This window comes from Centroberyx gerrardi, chromosome 11, assembly GCF_048128805.1.
Source record: "Centroberyx gerrardi isolate f3 chromosome 11, fCenGer3.hap1.cur.20231027, whole genome shotgun sequence".
In the NCBI taxonomy this organism is placed as follows: domain Eukaryota; kingdom Metazoa; phylum Chordata; class Actinopteri; order Beryciformes; family Berycidae; genus Centroberyx; species Centroberyx gerrardi.
Genome location: NC_136007.1, coordinates 14,436,651 through 14,452,569, shown reverse-complemented (window position 1 = coordinate 14,452,569; position 15,919 = coordinate 14,436,651). Strand labels below are relative to the sequence as shown.

Here is a 15,919-nt window from a genome sequence, read left to right as displayed (position 1 = left end):
CTCATCTAAGGTCAGATTTAGGCTCTTTGTGCTTGTTGCTGCTGATGAGGTTAAGCTCATGCTAGATGTGTGCCAAAGGCTAACTCCTAAGAGCAGCAGTAACGTCCACTTAGCAGTCTTGTGGATCAAACCGCTAAGACTTTAATATGGTGGATCTTAGTAGCCAATCAGGTTGCATCCAGGAAGCAAAGGAGCAGTCTGGCTGCCATACAGCCTTCACCCTAGCAGTGCTGGCATTTAAACAAGATGAATTTAAGCAGTGTGTATGTGTGCACATTTGTTTGCTTGTTGTTTAATGATGCCCTGCAGTTATCTCCTAAGTGATCTTATATGCAAATACATTGATTCCTGGCACAAGATTATGAATAAACTGTAAACACCTCATTCAGTCTGGTTATGTAAGTGTACATTTTTCTGTTAAAGGCACCATATTTTGACTCACCACCAATGGAATGTATAGGAAATGGGGACTATACAATCCAGGGGTATCCAGAAATAATGTGATAAGGAACTTAACAACACTTTATGTAACTGTATGCACAGAAAAACACTTGGATGATCCTTTGCTCAAGTTAATTATACATTTAGGATTACAGCTTGGATATTTAACAGTTTACAATCCAAATGAGAAACGCTTAAAAATGATGATGAGCAAAGGATTCGGACCGGCTTTGGACCACGTTGGCTTGCCTGCCTCCATCCCTGCCCGCCTCCCTCTCCCGGTTGTTCAGTCTTCCTGCCTCCCTTGACTGTCTGACAGGCAGATGTTTGGGCTGTGAGGTGAGGAGGTGACTCCACTGGGAGTCCTCTCCCCAGTAATTGGCTGTCACACACAGCTTCCCAAAGTTGGCAAATCGGATTTCTTGGCATCTGCGAGCACAGGGGGGTAAGGCCAGGGATAATATGGCAGGGTGAAGGCTTTAACTGCAGGTATAAGTGTGTGTGCTTAACCTCTTACTAGCTCTCTCTGTCCCTCTCTCACTTATCTACCTCTTCGCCTGCCTGTCTTTCTTTCACTCTTACTCTCTTTCCTTCCCCTCTCTGATCCTCTGTCTTGCTGTGTGTACAGTATACCTTGTTATTGCTCGGTCTCTGTCTGTTTTTCCTTCCCGTGGTCACTTCATTCCTATCACTGACTACCAGCTGACAGATCTGACCCTTTTCCCTTTTCTGTCATATTTTCTCTGTATTCTCTCCACCGTCTTCTCATCTCTTCACAACAGATTCCTGATCTTCCCCTAGATTTATGTTTTCACCAGCTCAGTTATCAGTGGAGGTGCATTGGCAACAATAACTCTGGTCTAAGTAGTATTACCACTGCCAGACTCAGAAGGAGCAGGGGAGAACAAGAGGCAGGGAGGCAGAGTGGATATCCAGGCCTGCAGACTGTAGGTTATACCCCCAATCAAGGCTGAAGCGAAGAGAAGAATAAGCCACATGGTGCCATAGAGTTCTGTCTATGAGAGGCCCATGACATTGGCTGTACTAGGGCTGGTGTTTACCTCCACACTGGGGCGACTATTGACCTACTTCAGCAGACAGGATGAAAACAGGGTAGTGAGAGAGAGAGAGAGAGAGAATTGTGAAGGAGAGGAAGTAAGGAAGACGAAAGCAGAAACTGGATCTTTTACAGTTACTGAAAAAAGGCATCTTTTCCCAAATGCCGATATTTAAATAATCATGCTAAATGTTAAAAACGGCAATGCTAAATAAGCTAAATAATGCTATGATCTGCAACAAGGCCGCAAAATCCAGTAAATCTTGAGTCCTATCAGTTTTCTGAGAAGGAGAAATGTATACAATAGGTTAGTAAGCTCATACACAACAGGTAGACCAAAAAATGTATCCCCTGCGTATCCCCACTGAGTAACTTAATACCCAGTCCTTTTCCCGACTTCTTCTAATCTCCTCTGAAAATGCCGTCTCCTAACCTCTCCTCACTGAGGGGTAAATCACTGTAATTCCTCATGAACTACACAATACTAATCCACCACCAGCTCAACAAGTCACTTAGCTGGATAGTTCATAGCGTCTACCAAAAGCCTGTTTGTTAGAAGGAACTGAAAAGATTGACCTGAACAGATGAGAATAACGATGTGTCTGTTCAGCCTGATCTCATGGTAATTTGTAGGACTTCATATGAAAAGCAGTTCATGTTGGTTTTGTAAGGTGACTAAATTTAAACAGGGAAATATGATCCTTAAATATGAAATATGAGCCCCGAGTCAGGAATATTTCTTTTCAACAACTAAAAGCACAGCACAAAAGCATAAAAAAACATTCTTGCCCAAACTTAAGTTAGTTAATTAGTTGTTACTTCACCCCAAGTAAAAGTAATTAAACCTTTCTCTGATCCTAACCGTGATATTGAAATATTAAGTGGACGTGTGAAGTTGTGAAGTTGTATTGGTAGCAGTGCCATGCTGTGGATCTGTTGCACTTCCATGAGAGTTCAAGGAATCTCATATAGGCAACAAGAGGCCAGCTGCAGTTAAGTTGTGATTGGATTTCATGGAGCTCTGTCTGTTCTGTTGTGCTGAATTTTCTCAGAAAAGCCTCCCTCTTTCCTCACACCTTGGTGTCCAGACAGGATAAGAGCAAAATCTCTTTTCATCTTCACACAGTTGCTGTGTCCAGACTAGGAGTGCAACTATTGCTGCAGGGCAGTGGAAATGAGGTTTCATGGATAAAGACCAAAGATGGTTAAAGGTTGTGTGAAATGGGTGGTGTGACATAAATTTTGGAAAGGTGTGAAATATGTCTCAATAGGTTTCAGAAACATTTCATACACTCATTAGTCCACAAGTGCAATACAAAGCGTCCGTGCACTTGGCTGACCCTGTCAGCTTGCTACCTTAGCAAGCAAAGTAGCCAATGGCTTAACTGTATTAACTGTATATGTTGTGATAGAATATAACAATGATAATAAATAGTTATTTAGTTAAGAAATACTTGTGAATGATAGCAAATGCATCATTTCCTTTGCCTCCTAAGCTAGCAAACTAACGTTATCAGTAGAGTTGCCAACCCTCCCTTGTAATAAAGAATCATTCTGTAATGGAGAGAAAACTGTTGCAGTCCTTAATGAATCAATAAGGAACACAGTTCTGCTCTGCATTTTTACGTTGAAAGGTAAGAAAATTGCCCCATTTCCCCACAGGGATCATTAAAGTTCCATTGTATCTTATCTTAAAAGCACAGTTATGAATAAATTAAGGACTGAGAATTCCCTAGCAAAAACTTCATTATAGAAAACAAATCAGTAGAATGAAGAAGAGAAATGGGGAACAGACAGGCTTTCCCTTTCAATGCTTCACTCTGTATTTTGCACAGTGTGTGTGTGTGTGTGTGTGTGCGTGTGTATGTGTGCCCGTGTGTGTATTGTGTTTTCAATGAGTGAGCATGTGTTGGTTACGAGAATTTTGTTCGGTATTTAAAAACCAGACAAAATGAATCAATATGATGAAAAAGAAAGACGAGGACAAACTGCAGGTAGATGCTGTTCCCCTTTGTGTCATTATTTTAGTGCACAGTGTGCACTTTGCAGGCTACATGTCACTGGTTGCCTTGCTGATGGGTTAGTCACACAGGACCTTAAAAGAGCATCATCCTATGACAGCCCCCTTGCTAGTTAAAAAAAAGAAAAGAAAAAAAGAATATACAGTACATGCAAAATATAAACAATATTTGGTGGGGTAAATTTAGGAGATTTTTCAATTGCCCAGGCAAGCATTGATTCACAATAGAACAGAATTATACTGTAGCTGCTGTGCAGTTTGCCTCATTCCATTCATATTAGATACAGGGGATGGATAAATGATTTAACCTTTATTCAACCAGGTCCCAACCAAGTCCCACTGAGATTAAACATATTTTTTTCAAGTGAGACATGACCAAGCAGCACAGAAAATTACAGACATGGCAGCACAAAATAATAATACACATAACAAATATAACAAAGTATGAAATACAATACGGTTTTTAGTAAAAGGTTAATAGTGGACAGAAACGAGAGAGAAAGAAAGTGAAATAAGGAAGGACAGAGGAAGAGATAGAGAAAGAGATGGGGTTAATAGATAGATAGATAGATAGATAGATAGATAGATAGATCAACTAACTAAGCTTGGGACACAATAAACAACATAAAATGAAAATAGACAAAAACACAAAAAAGAGAATAATGAGCTTTTACTATTAATTTTGTCTAGGACAGTTCTATTAGTGTTTGTAAGCATGAAAAACTCTCTCAAAGCCAGAACAAATGGTACTAAAACTTGAGGCTGTGAATGAATGGGGCTGCTCTAAAGAGAATGAACTGGCATCTTTCCCATTTCGTTCTCTGTGGAGCAGCTCCGGATTTTACATCTTGATAACAATACAGGTTCAGGTAGTAGTTTTCTGGTAAAGGTGACTGTGAGAGCAGCCAGGGGGATTGTCTGGGGGTCAGGGGTGCATTTTCTGGTTCAGAGCAGATAGCACTAAAGATCATACAAAACGTCAGACATTCTGCGGGTCCACAAAATGAATATGCCATATACCGTCTGTGGAGTGGCTTCAGATTTTACAGGTTAATGTCCGCAGGGTCGCAGATCTTGTTTCTTGTTCTGAGGTGTTGATGCTCACAAATATTGATTGAAAAGCCCCAGAATAAGGGAATAATATGAATTATTTAGTTTAGTGTTATTCCACTTTTGTCCCTTATTTTCCTTTGTTAAAGTTGGCAACATTAGATATCAGCTCTAATAACAAGTGGCAAATCTATGTTAGCTGCTTTGCTAGCCAAGCCATGAAGTGGGGTTTGTCTACACTGTGACTGTTGACTAAGGTGCATGAAGTATTTTTGCCATTTTCCCATAACATTTACATTTTTATGCAATGCCGGCTTATGAGTCTGTGAGACTGAGCTGAATTCTTTCACTAACACCGCAACAGGAACACATTTCTTCCTATGATCAAGCAAAGGGATTTTTATATGGCTAGATGAAAGCTAAAAAGTTTAACTGATAACACCAAAGAAGCCAGTAGTGTACTGTGTCAGTTTGGGAATCCTCTGGCCTGAGGCTATCCTGGCAACATGAATGCACCCCAGTGGTAGCACAGTGTGTTCAAGTGTGAGATAATCTGACGCAATCTTCGACCACCACACTTTGTCCTCCGCCTCAGGTGACCATGCGTTTCCATAACCAAACTATCTGAGGTTTTACACTGTACAGCACATCCCTGAAATGTGTGTGTTGGATTGTTTCAGGCGAATGTACAAGGCAAGTTTGCCATTCCCAAGTAAGGGAATGCTCTGAGCTTCCATGAATAAGTGAGAGAACCGAGCACAGGTAGGACCAGAGAGAGAGAGAGAGAGAGGTGGAGACAAATAGAGAGAATAGTGAAGGAGAGGAAGTCAGGAGGAGGAAAGCAGAAACTGGATCTTTTACAGTTATTGAAAAAAGGCTTTTTTTTCCCAAAGAAAGAAAGAAAGAATGAGAGAGAGAGAGAGGGATGTAAAAATGCCTTGGGATATTTGGCAGGCATGGTGAGTGTGTTTGATCCCAAGGTATTTTTCTGGTATAATTGGGTGTGAATGTGAGCATCTTGGATTTTGGGTAAAGTGAGTATACACACACGTGCACACATACACAAACACATGCATGCACTAAAACATTTATTAGCTGAATAAATCAAATGAATTGTCTATGCACGATTTTCCACAGACTGTGTGTGTGTGTGCAGATTTGTGCACAGTAGAGATTTGACTTAACATCCCCTCTCCCTGGAACTTGAGTAAACCTTAAAATGAAACGGATTCGCAAGTTAATAATTAATAAGTGGTATGTGAAGGTGGTATTGTTTGTTGATCACAGGTGAGCGTGAAGAGTGCCAGGAGAGCTCGACTGCACGCAGGAGCTAACATGTCAGTTCACAAGCAGCGAGGCTCCAAGGAATTGTGCCTCTGCCAGAGATGTGTACATATAAACTATTCTGTTTCCATTGTCTCTCTGCAAAAGAACATCATCCTCAGCAGTTGTTTTGGGTGTGGGGGGGGAAGTGCGTCGGGTGAGCTGCTCTCGAACCCCCGAGAGCAAATCAAAATGTATGCCTTGCTTTTGCTGGAGTTGGTGTGCAGGAAAACAGAGATAGGGAGAGCGGCTGTGTTGGATGTGAGTGATCTTGACCGTCGGTCCATCATCTTTGATTAGTAGAGAGAATCAGTTGAGTCGTATAAATCCCGCTTCTCTCCAAGCCTTTTCCCCCCCTCCCCCTGTGATTCTTCTCTCCACCTGTTCATCACATAAAGGTCAGCATGCTCCTCTCCTTCCTCTCTTCCCCCGACTGTCTGTCCATCTCTTGTACATCTGTCTTCTACTTGGACACGTGCCTCCTCTGCAGTAAAGATGGGTAAAGGCATTGCTTTGGGCTTCTTCTTACAACTCTGTAATCACCGCTGAAAACATCCTTTTTTACCACTTCCTAGATCAGGAAGTTAAAATAGTGGATGGAGGAAGGAGAAAGAAAAAAGAGGGAAAGCGAGAGGAGGTAAAAATGAATTGGACGCTAATAGCTTTGAGATAATTTAAATTCGCCTGGAGTGATGGGGAAATGTAGAGATTTGAATGATAATGCAGTGTAACTGTTTGGAAGGAGGATGCCTGCGGTGGATGGAGAACATATGGTTGGGAATTGAAGTGCCACATCGAAATCTTCCCCAACAATCAAATGTTAAACTGCTGTGTGCCAAGTTGTTTTCTAATAGCCAGTGTCTAACCATGAACCCAATCTTCACTATATCTGACTGCTTTGTTTACCTAATGTTAAAGAGCGATTAGATGAGATGAGAGGTTGTTGCAGTAGAAAAGAGTAATATGCATCAAAGAAGAAGAGGATATGAATAAGAATAGAGGGGCCAGTGTGTAGGTTGGAGGAGGCTGGGGAGGTTGAGATTAGGAGGCTTGGGTAAGGATAGGAGTGGTGGAGCTGCATCCTTAACATTTGCATACAGCAACTCAAGTGTCTTATTGTCCCTTGTCTTACACTTTAAATGCTGTGTGAAGCTGGTCAGGGTGGAGGAGAGGGGGACATGATTAAAGCCCATGGAGAGTAAATATGTAATCTGTGGATGTGGGAATTCTCTATAATTTATGAGAATTCAATTAGATACCAGTTTTGAAATATATAAATTTGTGCTGATAAAGAATCAGAAGCGCTGCTTGGGTCTTATTTGTAGGTTGATATGTAGAGGTGCAGATTGATGAGTCAGGTAAGATCAACCTCAATTGATGAAAATTAAGTGGCTCTACTTTGTAAAAAGTAGTTGAAAATGGAGTCACTCAAAAGAAAGTTCAAGGCAAAATCTAATTAGCAAGATTAAAATCAACATGTTGCCACCACTATGGTCTTCATCCTCAATTAGTGGGGCAACACATATAAGGGTAACACAGCACCTAAACTGAAAAATACATAATTTGAAAGGTACAATCATTCACATTATGAAAGATTTTTCAATCAATTTAATTATGGCTCAACATACGCAAGTACTAAGGGGCCCCCACAAAACTGGCCATTATTTCAGCGTTTTTCACAAAAAGAACAATTATAAAAATGGAAAAAATAATCAGTGTCCCACTTTGAAAATCAAATACGTTTCCTTTGCAGTAATCTTTGAGGCGATCGCCACCTCTGGTGGGTTTGTTCACTACCTCTATGGCCACTATTTCCCATGTCCAGCCTCTATGCAATGAACTGGCATAGGGCAGTTGGGGTTGTGGGTGTGGATAGCGTTCTTGTGCGCTCCGCAAATCTGTCCTTGAGTCGTCTTTTTGTTCTGCCTACGTAGAAACGTCCACAGGGACATTCAAAACCATAAACTACAAAGGTTCTATTGCAACTGGCAAAATTTGGGATATTTGGGTTATCATAGAAATCATAGAATCATCATAGAAAATGCACAATTTTTACTTGAAATTGTATTTATCCAACATTGTTGAAGTCGTTGTCTTACATTTGTCAACACATTTAGGCATCAGTAAGAAAGTGGTGGGGAATTGCTAAGGGGAAGGACTGTGGGAAAGTTGCTGGCAAGCCAAAAAAAAACAAAAAACAACTTTTACTGGTCAGCTGCAAACTCTGCAAGTGTGTAAGAGACTGCAGCTAAGTGGACATCGTTCCTGAAGCACATTCAGGATTTCCATGTACAAGATGATCCCCTGTTCCCCGAGTGCCTGCATGGACCTTCCACAGACCTGCAGACCGGTATGCACTGAATTACATAATTCATTTCATGAATTATCTATCCAGCATATGCTTGTGTTTTATGTATTTCCATGTATATTTTCTATATTTTCTTTGCATGTAAGAAAAATCTAGCTACCAAGGCTTTCTATAGTGGAAGTGTTCCCTAGTGTGATCTTTGCGTTTTCCCCAAACAGTGTTGCATTTTCCGACCATGGGATGCTGTGCAGGTAGATTGAAAGAGGTCATAAAATTCTATAATGTTCAATAAACAGTGCTATTCCTTATAAAAACATTTCTATTTCAGGCTTTACCTGACAGCATTCCACTTCAGTGAGAATGCAGGACTCCCAAGGATCAACTGCAGAACAAAGTCTGCTTCCCCAAGGCCATTGAGCCAGCAAAGACCACCAAGTTGTAAATTGGAAAGTCACTTTTTGACTAAATAACATTCCTTCATGTTGATTGATTGATTGATTCATTCATTCTAAAAACTTTAACCAAAGATGAACTTAATTTACTTACTGTGTTATCTTGACAAGCTTCTGAACCTCATCTTCATTAAGACCCTGTTCCCTTTGTGGTGGAGCTGAAGCAGTGTAATCACCGTCTCATCAGGACACTCACACTGGATTCTCAGCATCACACAGGAAGGTGAGAAAACCCTGTTGCGTCTTCCTATCCTAAGTAGCCCCAGCAACAGCTTACTAACTGCCTGTAGGCCAGGTAGCAGGCACGCCTGTAGTAAAACAGTAAATTATTAATGCTCAAATGTTTTGTGAAAAACTCACAACCAGTTGTCCATCCCTCCCTCTGCTTTTGTCTTAGATTTGTCTTACATTGCTGTCAGAAGAAGGATGAAAGGAGGATGAAGCCCTACTGGTCTACCCAGCCTCTCTTCAGCTGACGGCCTTTCTACTCTAGATTACATCAAGATGCTTAGTGGGTGAAGCCTCCTTTGCACCATTCAACTTGTGTTTCAGTCCATCTTCAATGCTGTTAGTAGCTTATTCACTGTCTTCCCTCTCTCCCTCTGCTTTTGTCTTAACAGTCAAATACTCAATTGCTGCCAGGGAAAAGCCCCACTGTCACTGTCCTTCACTGGAACCAATGAGTGATGAGGACTTTAACTCTATGCTTTGATTAAAATAGTCATGCTTAATGTGAAAGCCTCTCTTGCTTCATTCAATATTGTGTGTTCACATGCACATATTGTTTTTTGTATACACTCAATATTTATTTGACTCTTTTGAACTAATTAGACTAATAGACTAATAAGACTGAGGGATTTATGTGGAATTTTACACTTTGAATTCTTGGATTCATTAAATCTCTAAATTGCAATGATAAATCAAGAAGGATCTGTGCATGTGCACCTCAATGACAGCCGCCAGTTCTACTGAGGATTAGAAAGGCTTTACAATAAAGCAGTAGTTACAGTGGAGATTCAGCATTACAAGCAGCTTTTAATACAAATCAGGTGTCTTTGCTAACATTGTGTGTGTATGATTGTTATTATTGCATCAATGAATGATATGGCTAGTGGCATGTATTGTGTAACTCCCTATTCAGTAAGCATCTGACCGAAGTTGCTGGAGGCAGGATCTCAACCTCTGTGTTTACAAAATCTGAATCAGAGGGTTCATAAAAACAGTAGGTATAGTTCATAAAGGCTGAACCATACCAATTCTCTGTGCTTGTGCCATCTCTCCGGTCTTGTTGTTAGTGGCAACGTGAGATTATTTGTGTGACACAGTTAAGACTGGACAGTGAAATGTCAATCAAGTGTCACCTGACCACGCCCTCACATTCCTGAGAAAATGGTCTGATCAGCCAGATGAGCTGTTTTTGCTTAATATGACGCTCAACTCCCCATCTGATCCAAAACTAGAAACTGGAGAAAAAATTCCTTATCTGTAATGTCATAGTAATGTACAGTATGTACTCTATTATATACAATGAATAAAATATTTTGTGGACTTATGTAATGTTTGTCTAAACCTTTACAGACTGTTGAGCTTCATATAATAGTAGTGCTATCTGACCCTAATAAGAATCCTTATCCAAAGAAAATCATCTCAAGCACTGTCATTATCACATTTAACATATTTTCCAGTTCTTTCTAGTCCTGTCTCATCACTGACCATGGGAGACAGTGGGAATGTTAACTAGTACAGACTTAAAGGAAAAATCCACCATAATATACTTAACACTGTTGGCGATGCATTGCATTTCTGGGCCCATTTTGTTGTTTGGTGGTGTATTTGTCTTGTTCCCGCAGTTAACTGGCTTTCTAAACAGGTGTCAGTCCCTCAGAACCAGATGAAATCAGCCTAAAATCAAGTGTGATTTTAGGGTGCAAAGGTTAATCACATTCGTTTACATTCAGGAAGGTGTCCTGACCACATTTTTCTGTGGAGTTTCACAACTGCAATTCTCCCTAAACAGCTGCTTTAAACCTTTTAATCAGTCAGGTTTGCAGCATTTGAGTGATACACCTTCTGCCAGCAGCTTTGCCTCATTTGATATTGGATAGCTGTTGTTTCCAATCAGGGATACAATATTTTACTGGTGCGTGCAAGTGGATTTAATACTCAAGATATTCATGAAATGCCTCGTTTAACTAAATCAAATTTGATTGAAAAACAACATGAAGTATATAATTCTCATCTTTAGAAAGTGTTTATTATAATACAGATTTATGAAACTTAAACTTACATTAGGCCTACTAGAAATTCTGAGTGGGTTTGAACCTCATAAATACAAAATGATGTCAACAGCTATTTGGCCTATCGGACCACAAATATTGGTGATATAAACTACATTTTTTGTTGCTTCATATGACTATATAAGTGGGAACATTTCAGATGAATTGGTCAGAGTAAATTGATCGCTACAGTCGTGGCAACACCTGGGGAACAAGGGATAGGAGTATTCACCTGATGTTGTGAGCAGTTGTGAGCAATTCAGTAATTACATTACAGTACTAATCGCAGTAACGCTCCGTTACTGCGTTACTTAAACCGTAACCACCCATTCAATCTTTTCTTTTCTCTCTTTTGAAAATTTTGAAATTCCCTGTCCAGTTTCGAAAATCCCATTTCCCCCCCCCCCAAAATCCCTGTTTGTGTTTTTTCATCATAGGTACTACGTTAAGGACATGCACGCACAGGTTTACGTCGGCTGTTAGCTAAAAAATGATGGTGGGTGAGGGTGAGACGCAAACTTTCAGTAGCTGTAAGTATTTCCATTACTTTGAATTTATCTCAGTCAAGGATGCAAAGGACATCATTGTTCATTGTAACCTTTGTGTGGCAGCAAAACACTTTCCACAGCGAAAAACACATCATCCAATTTATCAAAGCGTCTAACAGCCTATGGCAACACAGCAATGTGAAACTCTACTGCCAACAAAACATAAAGTAATATAACGAGTAATCCAACTAATACTGTTCCTGTTGAGTAATTAGTAAAGCAATGTGATTACTTTTTAAATGAGTAATAAGTAAAGAGTTTTCCGACTAACTTGCCCAACATTGGTTGCGAGACTGATGGATGGAAAGATACAGGGAAGGACAGCAAGACTGATGGGTAGGTGTATAGAGAGGTTGATGGATGAAGTGCTGACCTTTGTGAATGTCAGTAACTATAGGTGTGTAATCCCACCTCTGTTCTCAGCCCTTCATTATGGAGACATTGGCTTTTCTAGATGCCTAGAAAGTGTTTACAAAGATCAAGATAAAGAAGAATTAGAGTGGTGCTGTTTCTGTTACTGACAACCTCATGCTCAGTCAAAGTGCACCGCTACATACATTATCACTCTTTCCAAGCTGCAGCAGACCTTTTATTGGGATTTCAGTGTCCAGGTGTTTATCAAGCCCAATTCCAGAGTCATAACATTTCCTTTTTAATATACTCGCATAGCACAGTCATTTTATAGTTGCCAGACATATTCTATGAAATAGTATTGCTTAGCCAGTCTTTCAGATCAGAAGTTATTATTTGAAAACCCCCACATCTGAGTAGACTTCTGTTAAATGTACTCACCCATGGCAGCCCATCGTCACACAGTCGTCACCTGACCCACAACAGAAAATTTGTCCCATACAACAAAATTTCTTCCAGCCTGCATTCCAATAGTTCTCAGTGACATTCATTTTAGTGTGCATTACAAATGTAATGTTATATGATTTCTCATATTGTACTCTTGCATTTTGTTTTGTATGTGTCAATAATAACCAATAGTGTCTGTGCTGAAAGAGAGAAGCAAGCCATACCTCTTCTAAGACTGGACTCACATTTGTCAGTAGCAGGGGTGCAGTGGAGGGCTATTGCTTAATTTTGAAATGAGCTTGTACTTGGGATGATCAATCTTTTAACAAAATATAGCTGCATAAACCAGAGCATAAATAAGCCGGAGTGGAGGTTCAATACGTGTAACTCAGCTGCAGCACACCCCGTACACACAGAAAGAAAGAAAGTAAGTAAGAAAGAATAAAGAATGAAGGAAAGAAAGAAGATGAGCATGCTTTGCTGTGCACAGGTTATACCTCTGTGTTACTGTACAGACATCATCACAGTCTGACTCAACAGTGTCACGCAGGTGCTGCAGATTTTTCTGCGGCACATTCATGCTGCGAACATCCTCTTCCACCTCGTCCTAAAGGTGCTCTGTTGGGTTGTGATCTGGGGACTGTGCAGGTGCTTGGAGTAAACTAAAGTCACTGTCATGTTGTCATTGCACGGCTGAAAGTTGGGCCCCTTATGGGCTATATCATATATCACCATGTCATCATATCAGCCGTGAAACGGTGGCCACGTGTGGGCCCCAATGTTTGGTGGCTGCATGGCTTGGTGTGGGCCGCCCACAAAAAACCCATACGGGGCCCATAGGTGGAACATGACTGTGGGCCCCGCATGGGCAAAACCAGAGTGGGCCCTTGTGGGTTTAGAGTGGGTTTGCCCCAGCCCACACTGCCCACAAAAACCCCACAGTGGCCCCGCACGGGCTTGTTTGCTGGGATCTGGGAGAAATGGATATTGGCACACTACAGTTTCTCAAGTTTACTGAGAATGGTACAATATACAAACAAGTGGAAAATGGCTGTGGGCTCCGCATGGGCGGCTCTGCAGATGACCCTCAGGCTCGCTTTGGCTGCTCTGGCTCCAAAAAATGTCAACGTGGTGACGAGTAACAAGTAATAAGGAATAAGGAAGACTTAAGATACTTGTACTAATGTACATTGTGGGCTGCTGGTTCCACCTAAGTTCCACCTAGCTAGCTAGCTTATTTGATTTTATTTTAGGATTGGGTACTTTTGTGCTTCCCCACTTCCATAAATGACTGTTTCTCACCTCTCACCATGAAAATTATGAGACAATTGTCTTGCTCTCTTATCTATTGTGTGCAGCAAAACCCTCTAACTCCCTCACCTGTAATAACTGCCAATTGGTGAGGGATTGGTGAAGGCACCAACAGTTACCACGAACACACACTCCACATTAACAGCTGGCAGCACTTAGCATTTAACTTAGCAAAGCGGGTAGATGACAGGTCAGGTCCGATTAATGTATTAGCAAGACGGATGAATGGAGACTTAGTGGCCTCATGAATTTCTGGTTTTAGTTTTGTTTTTTTTTCCATGTTATTGCTGGTTACATTTACAGAAAAGCTTCTGTCAGTTAGTTATGAAGGCTCATCTATGAAGACAGTAAGTGCAACATGGGCCATTTTATACTATGGAATTTTACAGCTTTGTTAAAAATCATAAATGCATTAAAAATCAATAAACTATTTAGTTTTTGTATATTTTTCTGTCATTTTGTCAATATTATACATCTATAATTCTAAATTTCTGAAAAGTGCATTTGTTTTTTCTTTTCATTTTTGCCTGCTGTGCCAGTGAAAATAAACTATGAGCAAGTAAAGCAGTGCTCTGACATACTGTCCCGACCGAGCAAGTGGATAACATTCGTAACATCTAATGACTGTAAAAACCTTGTGACATCAATTTTGGTTATTTTCAGGTTTTATCTTTTTTATCACATGGTCTTCTAGGATGAGAAAATTCTACGACCCTTTGGTTGATGAAACCCTTTCAAAATCATTCGGGTAAACTCAAAAACAGATGGCCATTAAGTGGGGCTGAACAATTAATCTAAATTTTATCGAAATCGCAGTATGGCCTAGTGCAATTTTCAAATCGCAGGAGGCGCAATATTTGTTAAAGGCGAAATGTGTGTCAAAATACCATTTTAAATTAAATATTGTTGTGCTGCAGAGATGTCCTGGTCTACACATCATATTCTACAGACTTAAGAAAACATCTTTGTTTGGTACAGATCCCCGCAAAAATCACACCATAATCATTTTAATACGTTTTTCAATGAAAATGAGAATAATGATGTAAAAATTATCATTCCCTCTAATATCGCAAATCAAATCACAATTGCAATATCAGTCAAAATAATCGCAATTAGATATTTTTTCAAAATCGTTCAGCCCTACCATTAAGCCAAAAACAACACTACAGAAAAGTTGACATTCTGGAGATACAAGGTTTTTACCCAACAGCAGTGTTATTTAAGATAACTTACTTTAGTTCTCAACTAGTCTGAATTTGCCTTATTGCTTCTAAAACACTATTGTGGGATGTGCTGAATCTCTTTCATCGAATACCCCTGTGGATTTGATGTTTTCGTCTAAGCACTACAGTAAAGGCATTTGTTGCTTTCTTTCTCCCCGTCTCTTCCCTCCCTGTGTTTCCCCCTCTCAGCTTGTGGTGGTGACCGCAGAGAAGGAAGAGCTGTTCAGGATCTCTCCCTGGGCCAAATATGTTAACAAGAGGCTGGACTCCAACACCTATGACTGGGTACACTGGGACCCTGTCCAACCATTCCTGGTAGCTATCCAGTTTGTTTGTACTGTATGTATATGAGTGCATGGGCATGCAGGAGGCTCACAGGTGTTGCATCCCTGTGCTTCGCTTGTCAAATGTGTCTCTCCAGAACTTTCTTCTTTCGCTGGACGATATTAACATTTTCTGAAGAGATCCTCTGGGTGGCTGCCACCCACTCTCCCTCTTTTTCTCTCTGTCTCTCTCCAACTGTCTCCTTTACACACACAGATACACTCTATCTCTTTTGTCAGTAAGTGTGTGGGCACAGACAGACATGAGTCACCTAATCAAATTAAACAGCGTCTGACAGCCATGAAAACATGATGACAACAGCAGCTTCTTGATGTTTGTGTTTTTTCCTCAAGGAAAATCTAGTTAACAGTGATGACGTAAAATGGGCTAGAATTGGTGATGATAATTATGGTGATGATGATGATGATGTTTTGAGTTTATAGATATTATTTTCTGAATTAGGTTGTCTGCGTGTTGCAAATGATTAAATTTCAAGTCTGTAATGAAATTTAGTTTTTTGGAGTTTTAATGGCTAGATTTAACTACTTTTATGTAAACTTGAAATTTCAAAACTACACTGACATACCTCCAACTTTTGAAGGCACTCAGAATGATGCAAGACTTAGCAGTGTGAAATAGACCTAGAAGCAGAATCTAGTTCCCAAGCAATATTGAAGTCATGCTTAGAGTAAGCTGCAATGCTGGCCGAAGGCGTGCAGATAAACTCTGTGTGAGTCAATGATCAGTGTTTCTCTCAGCCTTCCTTGTGGTACGTATGAGTGCAGCTA

General features: G+C 40.4%; 1 protein-coding gene and 1 long non-coding RNA gene across 2 annotated transcripts in view; both read left to right on the top strand.

Moving 5' to 3' along the window:
* gbe1a (glucan (1,4-alpha-), branching enzyme 1a) overlaps positions 1-15,919 on the top strand; it is a 94,711-nt gene that overhangs the window by 26,296 nt on the left and 52,496 nt on the right. Inside the window, exon 4 of the mRNA XM_071924622.2 lies at positions 14,997-15,122. Within this exon, the coding sequence (XP_071780723.2) occupies positions 14,997-15,122 (126 nt within the window). The remainder of the gene's footprint in view (positions 1-14,996; positions 15,123-15,919) is intronic.
* Positions 8,737-9,390, top strand: LOC144541733 (uncharacterized). Its single transcript, XR_013506842.1, has 3 exons — positions 8,737-8,874; positions 9,049-9,162; positions 9,272-9,390. It is a non-coding gene; the product is annotated as an uncharacterized LOC144541733 (long non-coding RNA).